Raw genomic sequence first — 26,997 nt, forward strand, 5'->3', positions numbered from 1 at the left:
TTTTTATTTGATGTCTGAAACATCGTTCCGTAGATATCTTCATTTAAAATTTGTCTTTAATTAAAAATTTATTTAAAATTGATGCTGGGCGGATAATCCCGTTTCTTTTTATAATAGTTACTACAAATATAATATAATAATTATAATCTATAATTATTATCAAGTGCATTCGTTGTAGAGCTTTTACTATAGTTTTACTTGTTAGCAGATTTGAAAACTATACAAAATGTCTCATTTCGTGGAGAAACTTCATGAGATCTAACACGAATCATTATAGCGGGCTTATTTTGCATGCGAATAATATTTAGGTAATAAATTACTGAAAATAATCTTTTTACAGAAAAAATTTAATAAACCAAACCCGTAAGCAATTGACATTTGTTGCCATCTATTTCCGATGGAAGATTGGGAAGAGCCACTGAAGGTAGTCATAGGGAAAGTTGTACGGTTAATACACTTTACACACAATCATGTTCGAGACACCAGCCCCAAACAACAAAAATATTCAACGTAGTGGAAAAATGTCAATTAAGAAGTCTTTTAAAATGTAAATATGAAGATGTTTTCCAAATGTAATGTATTTTAGACTTGTTCCATGAAAAAAGTGGTAATTTCTTGGAAGGATATATCTTACAACACCAATACTGCCTGAAATTACGAAGAATTTTATGTTCTCTCTTTTTTAACTTCGCTGAATATCACCGGACCTCATGCAATTAACTGAGTATTCCCTTTATCTACAATAGTATATCTACATATCTTAAGTTTCTACTACTTCCAAATCAGACGGTCAGATCATTCAATAACTAAGCGGTTGGTTTCTGGTTAACCTACCACTACTACGGATAAATACTACTACTAGATTTACTGCTATTAGCTCGATCCTAGCATAAATGTCTGCAATAATTAGCCATGCCCACCTGAGTTTGCTCCTTGAAAGCTCCTTCGCTTTTATTCTAAAGATAATATAACTTTATCGTGTTAACAAAATGCAAAAATTATACCTTTCATAGGTTCCGATGTTTTCATTTCTTTATTATCCGCATAAAATTTCCTCTTTACGCTTGCTCATAATGTTTTCGGACACTATCATTAGTTGTCTATATAACTTGAAACAGCTAGAACTATCCCATTTTTTATTACACATTTACTTCTGGCCAACACGAGTTCTTTTATTCCACGAAAAATTATCCCCATAGCTTTTTTTTGGGTTACGTCTTGGAGCAGGCTCCTCAACAAAGTAGGTCCATCCGTTCTTTTCGCAAAAAGCAATCGCCTGCTCCTTGGAAGTAAATTGGGTACGCCTAAAATACAGTTATGTTTATTACTATTCATTTCAATATAAAATATTGCATATAGCAATTTGTAGAGCAAATGGAGAAATCATTTTCGAAAAACTGCTTTTGCTCGTCCTTGTAAGGGCCCTAGATACCCTCTAAAAGCTGGCTCAAATGTCATTTAAAATCTACAATAATTTTAAGGATTTCATATTGTTTTAGGTCTATATATAAGCAGTCTTACATATTTGAGAGGGGATCGCCAGTGGAGGTCCATCCCATGAGGTTATTCGTCCATCTCTCTCGGTTTTCGAATTCCATCTCCCATTTGTCGGTATTTGCCGTTCCGGACTGCATCGCGCTCTTCGTCGGAACAAAAATACGCACCATTCTAAAGAGAAAAAAGCCGCAGTACTGTAGCTTACGAAACACAACAGTTAGATCTTTCCGCAAGTTTGCTACAGACCTGGCTGTAGACTGCAGGTCTGGTTCATATTCGGACCTGAACACACTAATGCATATGTATTTATAAGACCTTATAGATTATACTCAATTTTCTGTGCCAGGTAATTTTGTGAAAAACATAGCGTTAATAAATATAATTACGCTTAGTAATATTTCAGTATCGCACAAAATGTTTCTTATAGTGAACACAAACTGTAGCCCCCGTTGCACTTACGCATATACGCATACTCGATCGATACCAGTCTCCTCTTTACTAACAGGTGTTGATTGCTAAATTAAGGTAAAAGTCTACACTGTCTTGCATTATTTGCCGTTAGCAGACATTTTCAACGTTCACCTTTAACGTACTAACCTGTTTGTAATATGCTCCTCTGGCACCCCCGTTAACGAGTAGATGGGGGCTTCAGCCTCTACTTCTATATATTCTTTTTTCCTCTCACGAACCAGAAATTCGTTGATGTTCTTTGGAACTAGCGCTTTCGCGTAACCTCGCACGCTTGAGCTTCCAACGGTCGCCCGCATCAGCGGGAATGCCCTGCCCAAACATAACTGCAATGGGTCTCGCATATTAGATTTTTCCTTTACCCAGTGCATTACTTACTTTTGGCAAATGAGCTATTACGCAAGATAGAACTCTTATTTAAAAAAAAAATTATACTTTTTAAATCCCATATTAATAAGGCAACGAGTTTAGCTGCGTAATTGCAATTAAAAGATTACCTAAATCTGGTACAGATCTGGTTATACAGTACAACTGTCTGTTATCATATTTTATTTTTGTAACCGTTAGTTGGGTGGATCCAAAAAGGACATCAAGTATCAAATGTTTGACACAAAAAAGCTATTGCATAAACTATCACAATATCTGTACTTGTCGCATAAGATGCCAATTTTATGCAACCCTTAGTCTTATGCATTCGATAATTTAGGTACAGACGCACGCTGATTATCCTGTTAGTTCTTTTAAATATAGCATCATAAATGCCATCTGTAATTAAACAAAAGCTAAGCCAGGATTGCAATCAGATTAATCTCTGCGTGCCTAAAACGTATCACAGTTTAAACTAGGATTTGAAACATTTTCCAGTAGCCTTTTCTACTATTTAATACAGTTCCATTCGATGATATTAAGGATTCTCTTTGAAGCAAATAAGCCTGAAAATAATAAACAACGTTTTACAGTAAACTCATTAATAGGAACATTCATGAAATAATAGAACTTAAGTTCAAATTAATCACCTACCACACTTTATACTGCATACTTTATTCACTCAGACTTCAGCAATTACGTTAGACGTTCTTGATACTTTTCAGTAAGTGGAAGTGATGCTCTTTGATTATTTTCACTTTGACCTACCTGTCGCAGGGACGCAGCCATGTTTGCTTCTGTTTCGTGTTTTGATTCCAATTCGACGTTCGACGTATGTTAATGTTTTTGTTGTATTTCCTTACCAGCTGTAACAAAGCATCTCCTTTCCGCCTGAATTCAGCTGCTGTGTAGACACTTTGCAACCTATCGCAACTGGCCGTCGGTACGATCGTAGCGAACCGCAGCTACGTTTCCGATAGCTGCTGTTGAGCTGCGGCTAAGCCATTGAACTATAAAAAAAGACGGGCTGGAGACAGGCGACAAAATAGATATCTCTCGAATCGCTGCGCGCTACCCGTCCATAGCTTAGGTCAATAAGTGCGTGCGGACGAAAAACGTAATTCTCAAAATCTTGTTGTGTGAGGAGAATTTCCTGTGCGTGTATACATGTGTGAGCCATCCGTCTGGTTATGTTAGGCTGTTCCACAAAGAACATTTCGTCTGATATTTTTCCGAAAAGCAGTTGCAGCTGGTCTTCTAGTTAGACAAAATTTTGGAGCTATAATAGTGAATTGTGTGGCATGTAAACGATGCTGGTGGGTGACGGCTGGTGCATGAAATTCAACTGGACTGCGACTTCAGTAACCGGATAATGATAACAGAGATGAAGTTGTGATGAGTAATGCAAAAACTGCCAAACAGGTGAGGACCGCAAGAGTCCTGCCGGTAAGTAAACTACAGTCGTGATGGTAACAAAGTTGGAGGATTGCATGTAGATAAAATTTCGGAGGCATTATCAACCAGCTGGCTAATTGCTGATCTTTAGCGCATATGGTGTTTAGTTTATATACACATTCGAAAATAACATACGTGGACAAAGGTGGTTCTTAATGGCGTAAGGTTTAGAGTTAAGCGTAATAATTATAAGGAATTGTTTTAGGAATGTTATATATATACATATATATAATTTGTTTCATTCGCCCCTTCGTATTCCTAAGCCCTAAGCAGAGCTACGGAATTATGTGTTGTTGAAACATTGACATAGAATACGCTGGTAAAAAAGTAAGGGACACTGGAATACAATCTTTATACCGCCTTTTTTCCTAAATCTTCTAAAGCGTCTACAAACTGAAAGTTGTGAAAGACACACGGATTCGAAAATTGTTGAGAATGTAGCACCGATTATGGAGCAATCTGCATTACATATACATATGTGAATAACCTAGTATTACGAGTCATGTGGTTGAATTAAAACAATCAGTTGAAACCATGTTCGAGTTTTGCTTTTGGGGTATTCTAGTAGTTGAAATTTCTCTAGATTTCGCTATGACCTGACCAGTAGTCGATGACCAGTGTACAATAACAAAATCGTTGGTACTGATATGAGTGCGTAGCTAGTCAAAATATCACAAAATATCTGTCGGATCTGTAGACAGTCGAACAGACAAGTATTTGTCCATCTAAAAAAAAAAGATAGACTACTTGATCCCGTTCCGGTATCAGGCGTCTCTAAAATGATACGGAATATATCTCTATTTAGGTTACAGCAATAGAACTGGATGAAATGTAACACAGCCATTTAGATCTTAAATGGAGAACGGTAGACTTGTTGTTAGGATGTCATAAGCGAACCTGACGGACTTTACAGGAACTTTTGAACCACGCGCCGCCAGACGACGAATTCGGCTAGTAAATACTTTAATTTTCTAAAAACTTGCCAATGAAAACCAGTCGAATTTACTTCGGTGCATGTTCATGGTAATGGCGGTACTTGCAATAAATACCAGGGGCATCTGCTACAATGTTAAAAATGAAATAATGGGTAAAGCTCGGTATCTCGAAATTCCTAAGAGACGCATAGAACATCGGCGTGGCTATCAAAAGCAATCAGTCAGTCTGGTTACCTTATAATCGGGTTAGACTTCAATCAGTTCCTGGTTTAAGCAAAGGAATATTTAACGTTGACATCAGTCGGCCTATTCTCCCAGTCTAAATCTATGTGTTTACGGGGCTTTCTACGCACTAGGAAGGGCAACTGATGAACGAGAAAGACTCATATCGAAAAGCCAAAAATTGCATATGGAAACTCGAATGATAGATATACTGTTGTTTCGAAGTCATCATAGCGTCGGAACAAGTGAGTGAAAAATAGAAATGATTTTTTAATATGTGTTGTGGGTACTCAACTTTTAAGCCTCATCAGTTCCAATTCAAGGTTCGAGCGGATCCGCTTGCAACAGCATAATATAATTTCTCCTAATCATACGACGCTTCAACGATAAATATTTCTTTTCCAACTGAAACAATGTAACCCCTGGGGTGATCGGGCAAAAGCCGTTCAGTTTTTCATAGCGGGTGACAGCGAAATTGACATACCAAGAGATTAAGCATAATCACTCTAGCCCAACCAGCTCAATAGTTATTCGATTTTAAACTTTGCTGGATTTGCTTGTAACTAACTAATAATTGATATATAGTTACCGTTTTTTCTATTGCTCAGACTTTAACGTGATATAACTGTTATTATGACTATATGTATGTGCATATGTAATGATGAGTTAATATAAGATTTTTATGAATAATTTGGCATATAAGTTTATAGGTCAAGCCCAGCAGGAGATTACAGAATAGGAATAAAACTCTTCCGCTGGCTGCAAAATACGGGGCTGATATTATCGCGCAAAGAAGCTCTTGACTATCGGAGCTGTCTTTACGAATTACGTTTGTTTTTCATCAAAGACAACTTCTCGAACTGCGTGACAAATTTAAGTATGATAACATGCGATATAAGTTGTTCATAAAGTTCAATCGTTAGTGGCCCAACATCCCTTGGATCATGGGCTAACTCATGAAAAATTAATAATGTTGAGGTGCACTAAGCAAAGCTCTGATTATTGAACCGTTTAAGAATAAGCAAAGATTCACCCTGCATGTAAATAATTTTATTTTCAGTAACTCTCACCAATGGACCCACTGAAAACCTTCGAAAAGAAGTTGCTCTCAGGCAACCTCATCGACAGCACAAAAATTAAAACAAATCGTGAGTATTTGTTATCCTTCGTCTTATAAATTATATTTGCCAGATGCATACAGATAGTGTTTTTGTGATTATTATGACCGCAAAATTATCTATAGGTAGGGCTTAATTTACTTGATGTAATATGAACATCCTTATGCATAAAATCCATTTCATATTTAAGGCTATTATCATGAAACATTATCTATAAAAATTCATCTGTATTGATTAGATACATACACAATCCGTCAAGGAACATGCGGCCATATTTTTTCTGTAGTAAACGCATTCAGTTTCTAGATAACGTATTATATTACGAAAGCAATTATTTCAATGCACGTCGTGTAAATATTAATCCACATTTGAAGCAAATTCTAAAGCCACTTACAGTGATCAACTTTTTTAAGCTGTGGGTCAATGCTAGTTTGTCAGTTACGCACAATTTGCTTATATTGTTTAACATGTAGCTTATTGCTAATGTGCAACTATAAGCTCAAAGTGACATTTCCTTGGGTAAGATCTTATATGATATGCTATGAAAGTTCTTCTATGGTCCAACGTTGTTAACAATATACACTAACAGTTTGCCTTTAGCTCTTTATTAAGCAGCCAGCCTTTGAACCAGTATCACTTTGACTGCATCAGTCAGTTAAAAACCACAGGTCAAAAATACCGGCAATAAGAGTTACCGATATGAGGTCGTTGTATTAGGCCTTGACCTGTTGAATTTGTTTCTTTTTAGCCAGACCCTAGTCTGGAGAAGTCCGGCAAAGTGTTAATTTATATATCTATGTCTCTTTAAGGTCCTGCGTGGCTTTGTACGCAGCAAGTTCCCAGATTGTATCGAGAGTTGGAAGCAATGGTTAGCGTTCCCACCTCTCACCCCTCAGGGGCTGCAGGAGTACCGACATCTCCATTAGACACCAGTCTAGTATATCAACTGCTTCTCGCTTCAGGCCTACCTCAAACAGTTCTGGCGACACTATGGGATCAGTGCTCTCGAACGGCTCCTGGAGTATTACTGCAGCATGAATTCTATCAGGCTTTGGCCTTAGTCGCTGTCTGTCAGGTCAGTGCAGTACCGCGGGTATAAGGTGATCGGTCGCATATACTGTTGCTGAAGTCGAACTTCTTAAATACATCGTTAGCATTCGAATAAATGCTAATTTCATTTAGCACTCCTTCATACGCGTTTTTAAGCCTGCATACATCTAGGTAATGTATTTGTACCAAAGTTATTACTGCTTGTTGTAGATAATTTATGATAGTTTAATATTAACAATTGCGTACCTTTAACCTATGTGAATTTGAACGCAACTTTCAGAAAGGGCATCCTCCAAATCCTACTTTGCTCCTCAGTTTTCCGCAAGCACCCTTACCCCAGTTGGCTATTGCGGGGTATCCGTTACCGCTAACGACACCAATAGTATCTCCAGAAGCATCGGTTGAATCAGCATCTCATCCTCCGATAGGCGGAGCTGCAGCGATGCCATCACTGTATCAGCCGATTTCAAATGCTACAGATGTTATGTCAAACGCTTCGCTTAAGCATACAAACACCGCAACGCAAGACGATCCTTCAATACTACATAATTCTGCGTTAACTTCAAGTCCGGTTTCCGCCGTGTTGTTAAATGGTGAAAAATCGTCAAATATGATGTCGGTAACGGGCGTTGACTGGGCTAGTAAAATGCAACCTTCTTTAATGGATAATAATGGTACTAACAGTAGTATGAGCAATAGTTTATCCACGACAAATGAAATGTTTCAAGGTCTCTCTGTTGCTTCAGCGGCGTCGCAACAGCCGACAAAAGATGCCCTCGAGGGCATCGTTACTGGTGACAACACTGACGATGATGATTTCGGTGATTTTGCTGATTTTCAATCCGCTCCTGTGGGGAAGTCACAATCACTTCAAGCTCCTGCTCCGAAGACGGTTGAAACGCTCGAGTCTTCATTCGCTGCATCACTACTTGTTGAAAGACATCAAACAAAGGATGTTATTACCTCAAGTGTCGCCACTTTGGGATCTAATGGTGGTCAACTACCTATTATAACACCGGACTTGTTTTCATTTGATATTATATTAAACGGAAAAAAAAAAGAACTTCGGTCACATGAAGCTGTTACTAGCCAAAGGAACACTAGTTTAAAGAAAAACGAGGAAGTTATTGAACCCAAGGCCAGCAGAGATGTGATCCCGCTGCCGAAAGCAAAAACCGATGGTTCGACAAAAGCAACCGCAGCTATGCCTAAACCTACGCCATTTTCTACGTTTCCTTCTGTGCTACCGTCGCTATTCAACTCGATAACAGTGCAAATGACGGAGACTGTTCAGCCGCCTACGGAACCGAATCCGTGGTTACACTATCCATTACTAGATCAGGAAACATCAAGTTCGGCTGGCTCAAAAGATCGAAAAACGACTACGATTAAGAAGCCACGCGACGTTGAGTCTCCGCTTAAACCAACTACTTCTCAAACGTGCACAGCTAAGACAATCGCGAGTTTCCCAACAGGAATATTATACAAATGTGCTAGTGCAGACGATGATGAATTTGATGAATTCGCAGATTTCCAAAGCGCTCCCTCTGAAAAAGTTACTCAAAGCGCTCTGTTAGGCTCACCGGAGAAACAATCAAAAACTGAGCAGTATTCTGAAACAAATCCAGCTGATAAATACTCTGTGTTTCGGATGTTGGAAACGGATCAACCTGAATCAAAGACGCATGAACAAGAAGATATGCTGCAAAACAAGATATTTTTAAAAAATGGCACACTGGACGCCTTCGACAACGAAAATGAGTTATCCGCTCAAAATGACACAAGTTCGAAAGTTGATATTCTAGCCTTAATGAAGCTGCCCACAGTGCCCACCATAAGCCTTGGTGATGAATTAAGTATCTTGGATTCGTTGACTATCTCATCGAAAGATGCGAATGCAAAAAGCTCTGCAATAGATGAACTTCAGGACCTTGATCTGGGCTATTCTATTATTGATGGGCAGGTCGCCGCTCAAGCTGTGAATTCCACTCCGGCGTCACCGGCAAAGTCCATCGTCTCTATTGGTAGCATTGGAGAGTCGCGAGGTAATCGTCGTCTGTCACTGTTTAACAAGGCTAACTATTCCGAGTGTGCTTCCCTGTCCAGCTTCGAGCTGGGACCGAACACGGAAAGCAATGGGTCATCACCAACTAAGGGGTCAATTTTATCTCTTGAACTCAATTCGCCCAGGCGAACTCTACCCGAAGAAGGGATCGACGAGAATGATACTCTTGAATGGAATATCGATGGTACAACAGTGGAACCTCGAGGCAACGCGTCTACCTGCAGTAACCTTGGGATGACTGTGCAAGCGGAAAACACAAAGGCTACCGATGAATTTTGTTGGGCGCAGCCTCCGATATTCCCTCCGCCAGACCCCACTACGGACTTCAGTAAGCCATCATCGGCCCTTCAGGATCTCACCGGACTTTACCTACTTCACTATCCCAATACGCAGGTGCAGGAAGGGAAAAGAAATGTAACGAAGGAACAGGTAGCGGAAAGCTGGGCGCGAGTTTTAGGGAAGGTGGCCGCTGTACTTGAAACTGCAACCCATATTTTGGGAAACGATCGAGGCGTGTTGACTGAAGTATTAGCAACAACTAAGGGGCAGAGATACGCGTCAAGTTTACTCGAAGTGTACAACGTCAGTCAGCAGATCAAAAAAGCAGCAGTTTTGTTCAATGTTGACGGAATAGAGGGCCCATTGGAGCAGGTTGAGAACGCTTGGCGTCGACAATTAGAAGACCTCACAGTCAGATTGGGCTTGGTAAGTCAGTGTAATAATAATAAACTTGTTATGTGCTTTCAAATTTTGTTTTTCAAACTCTATTGTGAGTATAGCCGTGTGTGTCGCTTGAATGGAAATGTTTTTCTAGACGCACAAGTTGTGCGAAAAGACGCGAGATATGAGCTCTGTTTAGAAACTAAGTCGCCTCTAATCAAGTGCGGAAATCTTACATTTTTGCTTGATTTCTTCGTGGGTCCATTGCAGAGCGTCATCTGTTTGGACCACCTCCTCACGCCACTCCAGTCTTCAGCGGACACGTGCGCAGTATGTTTATTACCTTTGGCTTTGAGACCGCGCCTGCTTTTCGGTGACCATGCTTATCATGCAACTTGCGCCAACTTCTGGGCCAACGTTCTAGCAGAGGGTCTTCCTTGCCTGAAACTATATTGATTCTGCACTTACTATATATGGAAGAAGTTTCTCAACATGCTTCATCAGCAAATATTCCAAGGCTGCATGCTCAAAATATTCCCGGGTACATGCAGTTCTATTTAGCTAAATTACAGTGTAGAATAATGCAACTAGTATTTTTTCCCTGTACATGCCACTGCCTCAAGAAAGCTAATCGTCTAAAAGGCAGTTATGAAATGTACGTGACGAACCTGCGGGCGCTGTGTTGTTACCTTTCCGCTGGATCTAATCGCGACTGTAAATACGTATTTCCAAATGTTTCAATGAAGTTCAGACGCCCAGAAAGTGCGCACAGACGGTTTACAGCGACTGATACGATTAATTCTGTCTAGCTTGTAAATATACATACATTGAGATTCACTACAGATTGGTTAAGGTGAGGGAAACAGAGACATCATCTAGAGAGTTGTATTGTTTTCAACATTGTTCGTCTTAATTGGCGTTAATTAGGCGCGATTTCTTATAACGGCATATTCAGCCGAGCGATACAATGCGATTCGACGTGTCTACAAATGCACCGCACACATTGGACAGTACTCTCTGGTGGTACAGCGTTACTTTATGGCAGCACCATGCACTAGAATAGTGAACTCCCTAGGATCAACCCAAAAATTGATAAATTTATTTAAAATTAGATAAAAATTAGAAAAAAAAAAATTTTTTACTAGATTAACGGCTTCTTTATCGTTCATACGATACAGTTTGCATTTTTCCTCGCCCGGAGTCTATAATTCCAGAGAGAGAGAGTTGGAGTACGCGACGCCAATGACATCAACGATTACTGTATGCAAGTTAGACGTGGTGGCCAAGGCATGAAAAATTTAATAACGGCATGACGTATGTGGCCACAGACGTCACTCGTTGTGCAGTTGGAGTTCCCAGATGTACAGCAGAAGTTACTTCGCGGACAACCAATTAATGATGAGAAGTTGTGCTTACCTATCATCATATAATGCACGTATTGAAAAAAAAAGCCAGAAGACAGGAAATCGGAAGAACTACATTAATTTAAAAAAATATTATTAATATTTTCTCGACGAACGTGCACAGCAGTTTTACTAATGCACAAAAGCATATCTAAGCTACAACTATGGTATAGCACACGGAATAACAACTTTGAGAAAAATCAATTATGAACCTACGTGACTACCAAGTATTTGCGCAACCACTAATAAAAAAAACAAAAAAGCAAGACGGGATAAACAATTATGTACAACATCGTACATCTATGTACGTAGGCAATGTAAGGCAAAGAGTATCAACATGACAGTGTATAGATGAAAAGACAGATAGGATGGAAGGTGTAAGGACGGAGCAACAGCGGGTTTAGGTAAACGAGGAAAACCTAGTTAGCTGTATAATGTTTCAATAAACCTGTGATATAGCTGTGAGCCCCTGCTTCTTATTTATGATATTACTATCGTTCACTCATGGTTATAATAAAATTAGTGCGTTTTATTAATGATCTAGCACATATGAATACCATTTTTTTACACTAGTACAGGGAGGATTCTAACCCTCGGTCTAGTTTTGGGGCCAGCGAGGTTAAACGTAGCGATATTCCTGGCAACAAAGGGAGGTCAACTTTAATATTGGCATAACCAGTCCGAACGAGCTAAGTTTTACAGACATTTACTTGAGAAATTATTTTCCATATACTTGTTCTCTTGTAGGAATTTCGAGAGGACCTTTTTCTTAAAAGGTTAAAATTAATCGCCTTGTAACTTTTAATATACAATAAAAATGTGTACATGTGCTTTAAAGGGCTTTCGGTAACTCACTATTTACGCTATCTGTAATACTGGAAATCGGTCTACTTGTATAGTTCGTCTGATATAATCACAAAGCCACTAATTAAAAAATACAATACATGTATGGATAAAACGAGAGCTGTATCTGTGTTTATTACTTTTTAAATAATAAAAACATTGCCTACCATGATAGCATTTGCACCATTATTGTCGTATGTTATGTCATGGCTTTCTTTCTTATTTCTGCACTCTTCTTCTTTTCTATTATTTAATCATTGTTAAATTAATCAATCAAATAATCAACCAACCGATTTCATAGAGTACCACCAGCGTACTCTCAATACATGTTTGCACTTCCTTTCTCTCATTATTACTCGTTATGATTTGTTTAAAATCATTTCTATACGTTATCTTGCTTATCTGTTTGAAGTTCATCGTATTTATCTTGTTATTACTCGACGTATATTCTGTTCGATAATATTATTGTAATCCCGTTATCGTTCTTGTCTTTATATTAAATCAGGCGTCACTGCTTGGTCACCGTTGCTGGCTATTAATGACGTCCGTTGTAATTATAATTATTAATAACCCACAATAGAACTTCCATATTTACAACATAGTCTGGGAATCTTCTGCATTTGCTGAACAACATGATAGCAATAATAATAATGGTTACTGTGCTTCGGTCCTAGCCATCATCATCATTATCTTCGAGTTCGTCCTTTGTCTGCTGTCCACCTTTCCTTGCAACCCATTTTGTAACTACCAGATTCCAGATTTGTCATCGTAGATACCTCATAGTTATTTCTATTGGTGATACGTCCTATCCAGACGCCACTAATACGGTCACTTTATCGATTTTTCGGTTTTCATCAATTACTTACAACTCATGGTTTACATCGTCACATTGAAGAAATAGTCCTACGTATATAGTTTTCGTATTGTTGGCAATATTTATGACTACGTTGATCACTACATGGATCGTCACTTTAGACATATAACCACTATTATTTATCGCAACTGTGAGTTTTACAATTTTCAAAATATTCATTATCACCAATAATCCTTTTACTAACTGAACAACTAACTTTTTTTCTTCATTTACTAGTTTTCTTCAATTATATCAAATTAGATCGTTATTATTCACGTGGTAATTCGTTCTATCTGTGTATATTGATTTACTCCGTTTACACACGCTTTTTCTGTTTGTCTTTGAGTAATTTAGGTTAACCCTCGTTTTTTTTTTATCGTACCTTCGCATCATTATTGGCGCTGCCCTATGTTACAAACTGACAGGGCTGAACGTCAGTTTGGTCAAGTAGTGATTACGATATAACTAGTCCTAATAGCGTTATCAGACATATCATACTATAAGTTCATTAGAACGGGGCAACGCCTTACATTTTCATGGTATTATTTATCACTTTTTCCTGTTTTGTTAACTTTGCCTCGAACGCTACGATCAACTAATCAATAGAGCAACCCACCCGATCGGATAAAAAACATGCAGAAGCGATGTAGCCATTTTCCCCTAGAGAAAATGATATTTTTCAATTAGCCAGTCGGTCGTCTCAGCAAAGGCTAAGACATTTTTTATTTCCATCTGCAGAGATTCTAAAAAACGAGAGTAACGTTCGGAAAACATCGGCTGCATCAATCGTGTAGCGAAACATTTGCTATCGATGCCAACCTTTGTTATACGTTTTTATCGTTGACGGGCATTATCTAATAGACCATTCCGATATTTTGACTATAAATTATTTTTCAAATGTACTTCTATATGCATTTTCTTTAGTTGAGGTGAAACTGTGCTTTTTTTGCTATATTTTGTTCTCTTTTTTTTACAGACATCATTCGCATGCTCTTCCTTATTCGTCTTAAAATAATCGTAGTTTGTCATTTTTTTGCTTCCCACAGCTAACCTCCTACAAACTCTTTTGCTTAACTAGAGATGCTTTGTATTTTTGGAAACTCTACACTTCTTTCTCTTCAATTCTTTAACTTTAACCTTCCTTCTATCTCTTTTTCTAGATATTTTCATTTGCCTACGCCATAGGTTTGTCTGCAGTGACGCGCCTATTCATATAATTTTTACCATCATCATTGTTTCACTCGTGCGCGCCTTTTTTTGTATATGTGTATGTCTATAAGCGTCAGCACATCACCTTCATAAGGACCAAAACACAGCATTCAGGCTGGTACGTATTTCACTAACCTATACTATTGATATCGCCACCGCATGTCATTAGTAGAACGATCGACCAATACAGCTAGACTGCCGTCGTCAAGGAAGATCTACAACAATTCCGTCTACGTGTAAGTAGGCTTGTGGTGGTTTCAATGTTTGCCTCTGTATATAGATTTTTCCGCAACGGAAAAAAATTTATCTGTTGTAATTTTCGTTGTGGCGGTTGTTGTTTGTGTGCCTGTTTCCTAAAGTAGTTTCCGGTCTTGCCTCTACTGATCTTAAGATTGTGTAAAGTTACATAGGTTTTCTGAGACATTAGTCCATTATAGACAGATAAATCTTGCCGTTGAAGGGTTATCGGGCATTGATACTCGTTGCTTCGCCGACCGGTTGGAAAACATTGCAGGTAACATTACCTAATCAACGCTCCTCCTCGGTTTTTCACTCCAGAATTACATACCAGGACTTGCGACGCATTTCAAGGAAGAATAAGGAGTTTAGCATCGAGTTTCATAAAGACCAGAGCGACCGATATATCGGACCCATTTAATGACGTCATGGTCGCTGTAATTCAGTTTCGACTCGAATACCTTCAGGTAGCGAACTTTAAGCCCAGAGGGAGCATAAGACACCTGTGAAAAGATACAATAATAAACATTGGTATGTAGTGAAAGGATTCGAAATTATCCTGGCAGACTGAGCTTTTTTTGCCTCGTTTGCGTAGGTGACGATAATTATTTTACTTAGTATTATTGTAACGTCGAAGAATAATCGCTATCATCGTCGTACTAAAAACCCCTAAACTGCTGAAAGGCTAATAAGATGCTGTAAAACCATATTTTTCCCACTTTTCATAGAAGCATAAGGCTAATAAATAGTTTAACAACGTATGATCGTTATAAAAAAATCGCTTTTTTTAATGCGGTATATTTTGAAAAAACTGTACTACTAAAATGCTATGATTCATATAGTACTTTACGGTAACTACTCGACATAATAGTACGCGTGGTATATTAACAAAATTGTACATACCTCGAAGTTCATAGAAATGGGTGGTCGGTTCCATTTTTTCTTGGCGGCTTCTGAGTGTAGAAGTTCAACTTCGGCACTGAGCTGTGTCTCTTTCATGCCGGCCATTCGTTTGATTTTCCAGACGATGGCGTTCTCACTTGACTTGTATTTCGCTTTACCCTTCATACAGATCAATTGTACGCCTGACGTGTTTAGCGGTGTAGGGATACGGACCTCAATTTTCTGGCCGATGACTGATGGCCTAAAGTTGCTCTTGAGTACTACTTTCACCTCCATTTTGGTGCGACCTACTTCCCGAACAAGAGGAATTACTCGGAAAGGAAATGAGATATCTTTTGTTATACGGTAACGCATCAGTTCAAATTCGCCATCGGGTGGAATGAACGAGATGGCATGATCGCTTTCAAATTTGCTAAGCTTGACGCATTGATGGAATTGGCAATCGTCGATAGCGATTGAGCTTTTTGCCGACCTCGATGAAGTGGCACTGGCGTCATCGAGTGCTTTCGTAGCTCCACCGGACGCGCCCGCCTTCGACTCCATCGTGATCTTATCGTTGATACCGAACTTGCATTCCGGCATGCCCGAGAGGTAACTCTTCATTATGACCTTCCCAGCCACGTGTGCCGAAAGCACCTGACCTTGGGGAGACATAAGAAGGTTTACGTACTCTAGGACATCAAGGAATAGTTCATTACGCCGATACTTGATGCCCTCTCGTCGCCAGCCAATTTGGCCTGTCACCTGCGACGTAATCTGCGCTTGCTCCTCTTTCGTTGCACTCTTAACACCTTGCTGCGTTATGAATGTTTTCAGAATTCCCGTGTCGGTGTTTTGCGGGTAGCCGAAGTCGAGAATTTCATCTAGCAGTTCATAAATCAAAACGAAGTTGTTCTTGACGTTCTCTTCGCTAAGCTTGCCGAAGTAGCTCTGCATAACTTCGCACATCTTGAGCAGAAATTCAAATACCATGCCTGCGTTGACATTTTGTTTTGTAACGGCGGCGAGCCAAATGTTTGCCCTTTTGATATGGAAAAACGAGGTACGTGCGATGTTGGTGACGGGCGACCGAACCTGCTGACGGGCGTGAATGACGTTTACGCGGAATGCATCAACCGCGTTACGACCGATATCATCGCGATACACTCGCGAGATAAGCACCTCGCCCTTATGGTTGTAGATAAATAAACCACCAATCATCTATAACGGAATACGAATATAGATAATAGAAATAGACAATAGAAAAACAATCATTCATCATTAAAGTTTAATAATTCGATATATCAAATTCGACAGCCGAACACGTGTTTCATTATATGTTTCGATACACTTTACATGATTATATGGCTGACTAATAAACACAACGGTTATTCTCTAAGACATTAGCATTGCTAAGATTGAAGCTTCATAACTAGTTTGAGCACCAAAAGAGTTGTATTTCATTGTTTTGAATTATCCTAATTGAACATCTAACACCATATAAGCCATATGAATGCGTTCAATGTCTAAGTTCATACCCTGGAGGACAAATGCAATAAATGTATTTACGCTACGTTTCTATCAGCATGTGCTTTAAATAATAACACGATCTATTAGAACCTAATATACCACTGGTGAAGGATAAAAACGGAACGAGTGCCACACCTTCCAGTGCGTATAAAGAACTGCTGAATGAGACGCAAAACAAAAGTCCTCAAATTTGTTTACTAAAAATACGATTTTTGCGTCTGTGGGCGCTCATACCTTTCAGACAACTTTACTTATAACTGATATGCATACACTAATCAAGTCTCATCTAGAGGAACAAGTGGTCAAGAAATCGTTGAAAAAAGATTGACTCAGGACGGAACCGAGCTCAGAAGGTACTGCGGGGCTTGTGGTCAAACAACAACTTTAACCAAGGTTGTTATTACTCATGGCTTCTTAGACACCGATCCAGTCATGACAGAATTAATATTTCAGACACTCTTGTAACATACGGTAAAATCACGACACTGTGCACAATACCAATCATATTTCGTTCTGAATTCATTCATACACTGCATTTTAATAAAATAACGCGAAAAATTCATGATGTGTTTGCTTTAACAATAACGTCAATCTGTTAATGATGTAACTTAAAGACACAGGAATAAATGAATACGTTTCAAACAGTTATGTTATTTATGTGAAAATATATGCTCAGTTAAATTATTGACACTTGGTAGATAACTGGACTCATCGTCTGATATTAATCAGCGAACACAATGATCACGAGTATTAGAACATGAACATTAATGTATTTCCAATGGCAACTGTTTATATATACTAAGTAGCCCTTCCACTGTGTTCGTCAAATGTTACGTCAGGTTAGCAGTTACACCTGCTTGTGCCAGAGCAGCTTGTAGCAACTGGGAAACGCCCCCTCCCGCGACGCTCCGGGGAGCAATAGCCTACCTTCGGGGGAGTCTTCGATGACTCAAACACGCTTTCATTTAGATTTCAGTTAGTTTTGACCATTCAAGTAGACCTACTTATTGACAGTTTGCACCTAGGTTCTGCGCGAAGGGAGTAGGAACTGATTCATTTTATTTACGGAATACAATCAAAGGATTATTAAATTGGAAATCTTTGTAAATACACACGCACACTGACACAAAACTTGTCTACGGGCAAAATCACAAATAGCAATTTCCATTTCCTAAGAACTACCTACCGCTGCAAAATTGCATCAGAAACGCATAAGTAAATACGATTAGTATAAACAATACCATAAAAAAACAAAAAAAAAGCAAAAGAAAACGCTAACTAAGTTGTACTTAAATTACTTATAATAACGAGCTTATATGGACCAAATTGGTTTCTATTGCAGTTGCTATCTCGTCTTTTTTCGTCAATTGCAGATCACACGAGAGGATGAGATGATTCGGAAGAACAAACGTTGTCTGTATTAGGCTGCCGATTCAGCACAGTGGCTCGAAGAGAAGGGGCAGTGATTTAAGCCGCCGAGTAACACTCGTGTAAGCCGTCATTGTGTCCTCAAAATTGTCGATAGATCTATGTCTTAGCTGCAAATCCATTCTAATTGCCGTCAGAAGCAGGACCCGTATACAGCCACATATTCACATAAAATGGCCATACACACTAGCGAATTGTGAATAGGAACAGATAACTAGGTTAATTGTCCACTTGAGTACTCGCTCGATTCTGATACACACGCACACAAAGGCATAAACACAGAGTGTTATAAAAAGAAAAGGATCCAAAATGAATCTATTTCAATAGAGGAGCGCACTTGACATCCGCTTATCCTGGCCAATCAGTTTGGGTTGGTTTCGTCCGTAGCGGGACGAGAATTGGCGGCTGAAACGATCGCCAATAATGATCTTCCTGTTTGTACCCTAAAATCATAAACTTCCTCATATATTACATTTCCTAATGAGTGTACCTTGGTCGTTAGATATAGTGCTGATTCACTCTATTGGTTAAGATGACATCTCGCGGTTCCTTCGCGTTCACCCGTCAAAGTTCGACCCCTCAAGATGGCCGAAATTCGCAACTCTGTAGACCAGTGGACGACCGCTCATGAGCTGTTGAGCTGGGCGACTGCAGCGCCGCGATGTACTCGAATTAATATTGATGAAATTATCTAAATCGCTTTAAACAATGAGCTAGTCTTACCAGCATAGAAGAAATGACAAATAATAGCAAACCGCAAGCAAATAAATCCCTTTCAAATAATTAAAATAGATGAGCGCCATTTTAGGAAGGGGGCGCCACTGTATCTTGCATTGAAATCGTGGTCGTCCGCGGATCGTACAGTCTTTCCGCCCGGTGATTAAGACGAGATGGCAGCAGTAAGTTGAGCTCCCGAAAATTCTCGTATATGTATTAAATTTCGCCAAAAGCTACTTAATTTTACTAAGAAGCTGAAAATAGTAAAAGTAATTCTGTTTAACAATTCTCTCTTGGCATTACGAAGAGATTATGGAATTATCGTATATTTAATTCAATGACGTGTTTTTCGCCACGTGGTACTCTGTATTCCCAAGTGAACCTAAAAATGCACATAGTCATGCCGTGGTCCATCCAAATGATGATTTCGGCTAGAGTCCTGATATCGTATCTCTGATGTCACTGCGATTCGTTCTTTAATTATCTGATTGTTTACAGAGAAAGTCGATTTTGAGAAATTTTATCGACGACGAGTTGAATATTGTCTTAACTCTTCATCTGGCTCTGTGCTGTCTCCATGTGATCTTAGGTAAAGCCTGCAAAGAAGTCCGGAAAAAAGGGTCCGAAGAAGGCGGGTATCAAGAAAAAGCCTGGCGTCAAGAGAGGTCAGCAGAAGTATGTCGTGGATTGCGCCCACCCTGTTGAAGATGGCATTATGAAGGTCGCAGATTTCGTAAGTGGTTTGCTCGATTTTAGATCAGTAGCTCGAGTTTCTGGAGTCTTGCGAATGCGGGGCTATGCCAGCGCCTGGCCTGGCTGAGACTGAGAATGCTGACAAACCGAGTAGCCTTCAGAATGTGGATGTTCGTCTGGTCAGTTAATCACAACATCCACGATGTGGGACACGTGTGGAATGTTTGTTGAGTAGTTGATTTGGACAACATCGAACAGAATAAAGCCGCTGAAGCCGATACTGCGCTCGGTTTTGAACTGGTACTGGTCCATGCGAATGACTAGTATCGATGAAGTACTCTGCATCAGTCGTATTCTATATGGAGCTGCTTTGGGCAATTTTGGCGGTGGCTTGTTCACCTGGCTCGCCGACTTTTTGCCTCAGATTTGGTAGTCTCGAGGAGAAACCTCGTGAAGGCTTCGCGTATGTCCCTTCGTTTTGTAAACGATCGCGTATTATTTCGATATTGGTTATTTTTTTGTTAAACAATCGAGTATTATTATGAAATGCGAATAAGGAACAGGTATTTTGACAATTGATTAGAATCATAGGGTCTTTGGCTGGAGTGTTCAGTCTACAGATTGAATTATCTCCTTTTTAAATGATATAGGCCCGAAATCGATGCACCATGTAATCTCCATTTCGTGTCTCAAGTCCGGTTTGGTTTCATGTGTGGTCAACATTCTTGTCGCTATTGTCAGCTATCTATTCTTTGCGGTTTTCCCAACTCTGCGTGATCTGTTCGGTTTTTAAGTCACTACGGTTATTTGATTTCATATTCGCTTAGAGAGGCAGAAGATTGCTATTCTAGCGTCTATTTATACTAAACTATGTATAATATTTACAGGAAACTTACTTAAAAAGCCGCATTAAAGTCAATGGCAAGACCAAGAACCTCGGCAAAGACATCACAGTGTATAAGGAGAAAAACAAAGTGATCATCATTGCGAACATCCCGTTCTCGAAAAGGTATGTTGTGAACGGATGGATTGATTCAGCGACTCTTACCCTCTTAAACTGTTGTCCCACGTGTATTCAACCAAATGTTTCCACATATTCTTGCGGCACGATCTTCGATCCGCCTTGTAGAGCGTACTTACTAACATGTGCCATATACTTAAGTACATTACCATTAGTAAGCCATAGATGCCTTTTTGTCATATTATATCAATAGTAAGGTGATACGCGTTAAGAAGCGTGGCTTGTTACGACCGAGTTGTGCTTCCTTGATGCTAAAGAATAGTTTTTGGTTTCTTCTGAAGAGAGTTCTCACTATGCGATCGCTATTCGAAATAGAATTGCTTCTCCTTCGCCACGGTCCTCGGGCTCCACAGGTCCAGAGACTGCCTAATATTATATTGGGAGTACAATGATGCTTTCGAGGAAGCCAGCCTTGGGCTAGAGCAAAGGCCGGTGCCGAAACGTTTGCTACATATATTAATTTCACTCGGTCAGATATTAGTAGAAAACTATAGTCTTCTTAATCGAATGTTGTCATTGATTCAAACTGAAACATGCTTATCCTAAAGTAATTTCGATCTTTTGTGTTTTCAGGTATTTAAAGTACTTGACGAAGAAGTACTTAAAGAAGAACAACCTTCGGGATTGGCTGCGAGTGGTAGCTGCGGCAAAGGATGGCTTTGAACTTCGGTACTATCAGATAAACAATGTAGATGATGATGATGATGATGATGATGAAGAGGACGAGTAAGGCCTTGGTCTCCGTTCGCTGCAACGACGTAAATCGACATCCGCGAACATGTCTTTTTGTAACGTAATAAAACAAGTTTGTCGGCAGATTATCGTTGACGTCATACGTTTCCATTTAACTGTTAATGATAATTGGATGGGTAGGCAATAATAGATAGGCGCATATTGGAGCAACTAACCGGTAGATTATAAAGCTTTTTCTGGAGTGATTACACACTAAGACTTGTTAGGTTCTTTAAGAGACGCTTGGTAGCTTCCATAAGAGACGCTTTAATTCAAATGCTAATTATTGAAAGCTTTAGCTTTGTGTCTATGATGTATCACAAAAGTGGACAAAGGGTTATTACATAAAAAAAATAATTATCATAAATGGGGCACACATGGTGCTCATAGCTAAAAATAGGTCAACAAAGACTCATGTTGTACACGGGCAAATTCGTGCATTATCATAGACGTGAAATGAAAATAGCTGCTTGCAAATAAAAAAGTTTTCATTATTTTGATGGATTTAGGTGTTTCAAGGGCTATGGCAGGTCTGTTAGGGTTTTAGGCACAAGCTTTAATCCTCGAAATATGACAGTCAGTAATTATACAATTGTCGTCCTATAGTATATTTATTCTTTATGCAAATATTATTGTTATCGATTATTGATCGAGTCTGGCCACTTCATCGGCATATTTTTTTTGAAGTAATACAAGAACATATTTCTATTTGCTTCGGCATTAGAAGGCTAAATATAGAACTTGTGATTGAGAGAGTTTACGGCATAAAGGAAAAATCGCCTCCTGCATTACGTTATTTAATTTTTCTTTAAAGTGTAAGACTGACTATTTACTCGCCGATTTCTCTAATCTTCGTAAGATTTCTTTGTTTGCCTTCCAGCAAACTGAAATTATCAAACGGACAGAGCCACAAAGAAAGTGATGAATATAGCGTGTTCTGCTATTAATTTCGCAGTCAACCAGTACAAGAAACAGCTTTGGTCCGATCATCCAATTCGTTACGTAGCTTCAGCTGAAAAAGGATTACGAGTTTCTCACTAAAGCGCTCGACTGCTACTAGATATTTTGTTAGGCTGTTACATAAGTAACATAGGACAACTTTTGAACTAACTGAGCTTGAATAACGATTTTTTATTATTTGTTGAAGGCACTCTTTTTATACTTCACACACTTGCCCCAGTGCTTTTGTGGTTTCTAAAAGACCGTATACCTACAATTCACGTTCTCAATCGATAGCTTTTTAAAGTAAATTGATATTGAAATATATTTGTCTACCAGTTGCTTTTCTTCGGATGGAAAGCCTTATAGTTAACACAGGCGTTGGATATTCGTTCATGCAATTCAAGAAGTAATTGAAGTACGGCGATGGGGTCTGGCGTTACTATTAAATAGCGCATTGTGTGGAAGTAGACTCTGTGGTTCATGCCAACGGTCCATGAGTTTTTTGAGGAACTAGGGATAGCGGCGGAAATTTTCAGCGAGTATCTCATGGTAGCCGATGCCCTTGTAAGTATTTCCATTACCTTAAGTTCGAAATTACTCGACATTCCTACCGAACTCAGTTTTTCTCAGGCGACGTCGTACTCTCGCCTAGCCCTTCTTCGACTGGCGGTAGATATTGAACCCTACTTTATCTATGGCAGCCGTATGCCCCACGCGAATTTTTTTTGTTGATTAAATCGCTGCAAACTGCACGTGGAATAATCTACGTACACTTCTAATGGGCTTATGTTCAATTCATAGGTGACCCATTTTTTACTCTCTTTCCAGTATTTGGGTCATAATTCTGTAATACACTATATGTGATATGCCTGTTTTAGCTAATAGAGCCCTTAAAAGCTCTACTTTCGTAAAAAGCTTGCTCGACTGCAGCAATGCGCTCTTGTCATTCGGACCTTGATATTTGGTCACCCCTTGCCCAATCTTCAATACTCCAATTTCAGTTCTTGAAACCTTTGTGCCGTTTACTTATTATATATTCGCTCAATGAATTTCTCAATGAATTTCTGCAGCATTAGGAGGACCTTCGAAAAACAAAAACTTGCCCACTGAATGTTGATTTTTGGAACTGAAAGGTATTGTCTTTTCTAAACTTATTTTTTGTAACATAAGCTCAACCGGTTTTACACATACGTTTCTAGAAGGTTGGAGAATTTACTAGCTAAATGTCGTCTGCTAGCAGCGCGTAGTTCAAAAGTTTTTCAATTTCGAAGCCCGCCACTTCGTCATTCGCTTGTAACAGCTTAACATGTGACCTAGGTATTTTTCAGTGTGGAATGTCAAGGGTTAAAAGAGAATTCAGTGACCTAAACAATATCAGCAAGTAACGTTAAAGTGAGTGGATGCTGTTTCACACTAGCCGGACAAAAGCGTTTCGTTTATTTACTTGCACTAATTATCTACGTAAGTCGTACCGAATTGCTGTTAACGGACCTTTTTTATTGTGAAATTTAATCACCAATACTCATTATAAAAAAATGCGGATATTTTCGATGGTGAAATGCACCTGCCACATGAACAGGACCTGCACGAATAATTCATCTGATTAGCATTATCTGAAGAATATTAGGTAGAGCTTTTTTTTTTGTTACTGTTACTGCCATACAACTGATGGATATAGCTAAAAAGCTAATTGTTTCTGGGCTAAAATAAAACCTAAGCGAAGCCAAACGTTTGAGGCTTCAATAAATTCAAGCGTTTCAGTGTCAATCAAATTTGCCATAAAGCTTCAAGATATTAGGTGTCTTCAGCCGTTGCTGGTCCTAAATCATTGTTGTTGTTTAAGTGCACGATTGCATAGTTGGCGCACATACAATAGACTTAGGATGCAATAACTGTAAGAAAATAAAATAAAGGGTCGCCAACGTCCCTAATATATTCATTGTTAATTAAAATCTAATCAAGCTATCTTCACATCGAGCACGCATATAATCGTTGTGAAACATGTCGCAAATCAAGCACGCGAATCGTGTTGTTTTGAACAGGGATGTCAAGCTAAAATCATATAAAAAACAACATATATTGTTCATTGATAAATCAAGAACAAACTTAGGCGTGCTCAAAATCAGTTAATTTACGACAATTTAAGTTGCCAACTGAAGGCCAATGGTGGGCTGAGATAACGTGGTTGCGCAGAAAAAAAATGGTCAAATGCCGAACTTCTACCTAAATCGGTCCACCGAGTCATGATTAACTTGTCATACAATATATCTGCACAATTGTAATCTCCCTAAAATTAAAAATAAAATCAGGGTTTTATAGGATTACCGACTCAAGGGATGTTGGCCCCATTAGTCGGAACTTCCGTGAAAATGTATAATAAAAGTAGTTGTTCTGCGGAAGTTCTTTGCAATTATTTTTTTGTAAGTGTCGGGTTTCTGTCAGCGCCGCGCCTTTTAATATTTACAAAACGGTACAGACAACTAGCTTAGAACTAAAATAATCAATCCCGTATTGACTATAGGGTGTTCCAACTTTATAATTCGATATGACTTGACTGGTAGATACCTTTGTAGAAATCTGCTTTGATTCTGCGGTGCCTCATATTTACAGAAAGTTTTTGCAAAATCGACTCCTTGGAATCTCGTTCAGTGAATGTAGATCCATGCAGTTTTTCTTTACACAGGATGTATTGATTTTCTGTAGTTGGGGATATTTTTGAATTAGATCTATTTCACTGAGATATAAAGCTCTAGTGTGATCTCCATGAATGCATCGGCGAATTCCTAAAGCGATGAACTATCTGTAAAACACCGACAATATACATTAATAGCGCCGTGAAATTTTAGACATACCTGGAATCATCGATAATGCGTTTTTTTTTTTAAATGTGGACTCAATGGACTGCTTAAATGGCGGAACCAAAAAAAGGCGGCGGGAATCGGTAGCTCAAGCTTCGCCAACGACATAGTACTCGACGAGTATGATTAAATAGGTAAATAAACGAGTTTCCTGAAGTCTCCACAATTGATCGCCGTGCTTCATGTAATACACTCAAATTATAAACTTGTATTTATTCAATATAAGCGTGCAATAGTTTGTAGCCTGCGGTACTTCTCTTCAATAATCATTATCATCAACGAAAAACTGTTTCACGGGCCAAGAGATCTGCTTAGACCGGTGGTATCTCGAAGCTTTAAGTGCGGCAGATGGTAAGAGAAGGTGCGACGCTTAGTAAGCGGAGTTTAACTGTCAGTCCAAATAATCGAGATAATTAACGATGGCTATATTATGATTCGAAATCTAATTGAACACTATGGTGGACCATACGCAATTAGTTCGAATTACAAAAAATAATTAGACAACAAACCTCTGTTAAGTTTAATTTTTATTTGAAGTTGTGCTGATGATAGTCTGGCAGTGCAAAACCGGGCAGATGCATTAAAATTTATTACTCGAGTTCTCTGAATTCATTTCAGGTGACTGATGATGTATGTGGTTTGTCATTGTTATAAGGGGAGAAAACGCATTTTCTATTTACTGATTTTAATTCATTTTTATAAATGACTTATTAACAGTAGAAATCCGAATCAATGGTTCTGCCAGGCGGCAGTAACTCATAAGCGCCAATCCCTTGCCAGTCTCACCCAATACATAACATTGCTTCCTTTGGCGATAGTCTGGGTTTTGCCACAGATTTCAAAGCAGTCTTTTTTTATATGCAATTTATTTTGTCATGTGATCAATTGCTTTGGAATTAACCCGATTTAGTTGTGTTGCAGATGGAAACACGATCAAATAGATTATTCCTATCAATTCGTGTGGCACCCAAACATTAAGCGCTTTTTCTAATCAGTTTTTCTAAATTGGCCTAAAACTGTTTTGTGGTAGACGCTTAATATCTTGGCAATATCATGGGTATCCACGTGGTGGTCTCTTTCAGCTTTCGTACTAATTTTATCCGTAACTGATTGATAACGAGCATCATCTTTTACGTCCAGAGCGAAAGCGACATAACTATCTTTAGGTAGTTTCTTCCGATAACGCATCTTCACCACAATAAGTGTCTTTTTCACCGGCCTGGGCAGCATTTATCCCTTTATCGTGGCAAAATTATAAAATGTATCGAATTTTTGCGAAAACTTAATGCGCTTTATCGTAAGTTCGAGGAAATGTATTCGAATAGTTATCGACTTAAAAAAAATCATCCTGGTATATAAATCGTTTCCGACAGAATTCCATTAAAAGCAACTATATACGTGTGCTACAGAAATAAAGTTTGACCCAAGGTAATTTCACGGCCAACCCGTTCGCGACGAAAGGGTCACTAACCTGCCTGCGTCCATCTTTCAAAAATTGAATGACATTTCATTGTTATTTTGCTATTTAGCTTTTTTTCCAGGGAGAAATTACTGCTTGGATCGTTTGCCTGTTCTGATTGAGCATTCATAGATTCACGCTTGCAACACACATTTACGCAACTGGTGAAGAGCACGAACCAACGAAAATGAGACCAGTTCAGAAGAAGCAAACTGAAGAAAGGTATCTCACGAAGGAGCCGATTTAACATTGAATGTGAATAAACACCCGTTCTTTCTGATAATTTAGCCGATATATATGAATGGTGCATTAGATATTGCCGAAATCTGTCACACAGCTGTCGTGTATACGCGA

At 38.9% G+C, this 26,997-nt stretch overlaps 4 protein-coding genes across 8 annotated transcripts; 2 read left to right on the forward strand and 2 right to left on the reverse strand.

The window, feature by feature from the left end:
* Positions 1 to 921: 921 nt before the first annotated feature.
* ND-18 (NADH:ubiquinone oxidoreductase subunit 18) lies at positions 922 to 3,264 on the reverse strand. 2 transcript variants are annotated; one of them, XM_022849330.2, is made up of 4 exons: positions 3,100 to 3,264; positions 2,095 to 2,291; positions 1,522 to 1,668; positions 922 to 1,304 (listed from the first exon to the last, which is right to left on the reverse strand). In XM_022849330.2, the coding sequence occupies exons 1-4, from the start codon at positions 3,118 to 3,120 to the stop codon at positions 1,148 to 1,150; spliced, it is 522 nt and encodes a 173-aa protein (XP_022705065.1). In that variant the 5' UTR covers positions 3,121 to 3,264; the 3' UTR covers positions 922 to 1,147. The 2 variants fall into 2 exon arrangements, with proteins under 2 accessions (XP_022705065.1, XP_022705066.1); XM_022849331.2 differs by having other exon boundaries at positions 2,986 to 3,117.
* Positions 3,265 to 3,390: 126 nt separating this feature from the next.
* On the forward strand, positions 3,391 to 11,704 carry LOC111269600 (uncharacterized). Of its 4 annotated transcripts, none has more exons than XM_022849327.2 (6): positions 3,391 to 3,777; positions 5,647 to 5,820; positions 6,004 to 6,091; positions 6,871 to 7,136; positions 7,392 to 9,881; positions 10,107 to 11,704. In XM_022849327.2, the coding sequence occupies exons 3-6, from the start codon at positions 6,016 to 6,018 to the stop codon at positions 10,290 to 10,292; spliced, it is 3,018 nt and encodes a 1,005-aa protein (XP_022705062.1). In that variant the 5' UTR covers positions 3,391 to 3,777; positions 5,647 to 5,820; positions 6,004 to 6,015; the 3' UTR covers positions 10,293 to 11,704. The 4 variants fall into 4 exon arrangements, with proteins under 4 accessions (XP_022705062.1, XP_022705061.1, XP_022705060.1 ...); XM_022849326.2 differs by having other exon boundaries at positions 5,654 to 5,820; XM_022849325.2 differs by lacking the exon at positions 5,647 to 5,820.
* Positions 11,705 to 12,186: 482 nt separating this feature from the next.
* Positions 12,187 to 18,845, reverse strand: AP-2mu (adaptor protein complex 2, mu subunit). Its single transcript, XM_022849329.2, has 3 exons — positions 18,712 to 18,845; positions 15,285 to 16,484; positions 12,187 to 14,884 (listed from the first exon to the last, which is right to left on the reverse strand). The coding sequence occupies exons 2-3, from the start codon at positions 16,482 to 16,484 to the stop codon at positions 14,750 to 14,752; spliced, it is 1,335 nt and encodes a 444-aa protein (XP_022705064.1). The 5' UTR covers positions 18,712 to 18,845; the 3' UTR covers positions 12,187 to 14,749.
* Positions 18,846 to 18,973: 128 nt separating this feature from the next.
* On the forward strand, positions 18,974 to 21,473 carry LOC111269604 (large ribosomal subunit protein eL22). Its single transcript, XM_022849332.2, has 4 exons — positions 18,974 to 19,120; positions 19,528 to 19,671; positions 20,519 to 20,640; positions 21,226 to 21,473. Exons 1-4 carry the CDS (start codon positions 19,112 to 19,114, stop codon positions 21,380 to 21,382), a joined length of 432 nt encoding a protein of 143 aa, XP_022705067.1. The 5' UTR covers positions 18,974 to 19,111; the 3' UTR covers positions 21,383 to 21,473.
* The last annotated feature ends 5,524 nt before the right edge of the window (positions 21,474 to 26,997 follow it).

Source organism: Varroa jacobsoni, unplaced genomic scaffold (assembly GCF_002532875.2).
Source record: "Varroa jacobsoni isolate VJ856 unplaced genomic scaffold, vjacob_1.0 scaffold_1400, whole genome shotgun sequence".
In the NCBI taxonomy this organism is placed as follows: Eukaryota; Metazoa; Arthropoda; class Arachnida; order Mesostigmata; family Varroidae; genus Varroa; species Varroa jacobsoni.

What these genes read in the sequence shown, in the direction of transcription:
- ND-18 (XM_022849330.2), bottom strand. Translation starts at nt 3,120, where the DNA reads ATGGCTGCGTCCCTGCGACAG. An exon ending in TGGCTGCGTCCCTGCGACAG is followed by an intron (nt 2,292 to 3,099) that starts GTAGGTCAAAGT and finishes GACCCATTGCAG; the next exon opens with TTATGTTTGGGCAGGGCATT. An exon ending in GGCGATCCCCTCTCAAATAT is followed by an intron (nt 1,305 to 1,521) that starts GTAAGACTGCTT and finishes ACTGTATTTTAG; the next exon opens with GCGTACCCAATTTACTTCCA.
- AP-2mu (XM_022849329.2), bottom strand. Translation starts at nt 16,484, where the DNA reads ATGATTGGTGGTTTATTTATCTACAACCATAAGGGCGAGGTGCTTATC. An exon ending in CCATTTCTATGAACTTCGAG is followed by an intron (nt 14,885 to 15,284) that starts GTATGTACAATT and finishes ATCTTTTCACAG; the next exon opens with GTGTCTTATGCTCCCTCTGG.
- LOC111269604 (XM_022849332.2), top strand. An exon ending in TTATGAAGGTCGCAGATTTC is followed by an intron (nt 19,672 to 20,518) that starts GTAAGTGGTTTG and finishes TAATATTTACAG; the next exon opens with GAAACTTACTTAAAAAGCCG. An exon ending in AACATCCCGTTCTCGAAAAG is followed by an intron (nt 20,641 to 21,225) that starts GTATGTTGTGAA and finishes TTGTGTTTTCAG; the next exon opens with GTATTTAAAGTACTTGACGA.
- LOC111269600 (XM_022849327.2), top strand. Translation starts at nt 6,016, where the DNA reads ATGGACCCACTGAAAACCTTCGAAAAGAAGTTGCTCTCAGGCAACCTC. An exon ending in CACAAAAATTAAAACAAATC is followed by an intron (nt 6,092 to 6,870) that starts GTGAGTATTTGT and finishes TGTCTCTTTAAG; the next exon opens with GTCCTGCGTGGCTTTGTACG. An exon ending in TCACAGTCAGATTGGGCTTG is followed by an intron (nt 9,882 to 10,106) that starts GTAAGTCAGTGT and finishes GGTCCATTGCAG; the next exon opens with AGCGTCATCTGTTTGGACCA.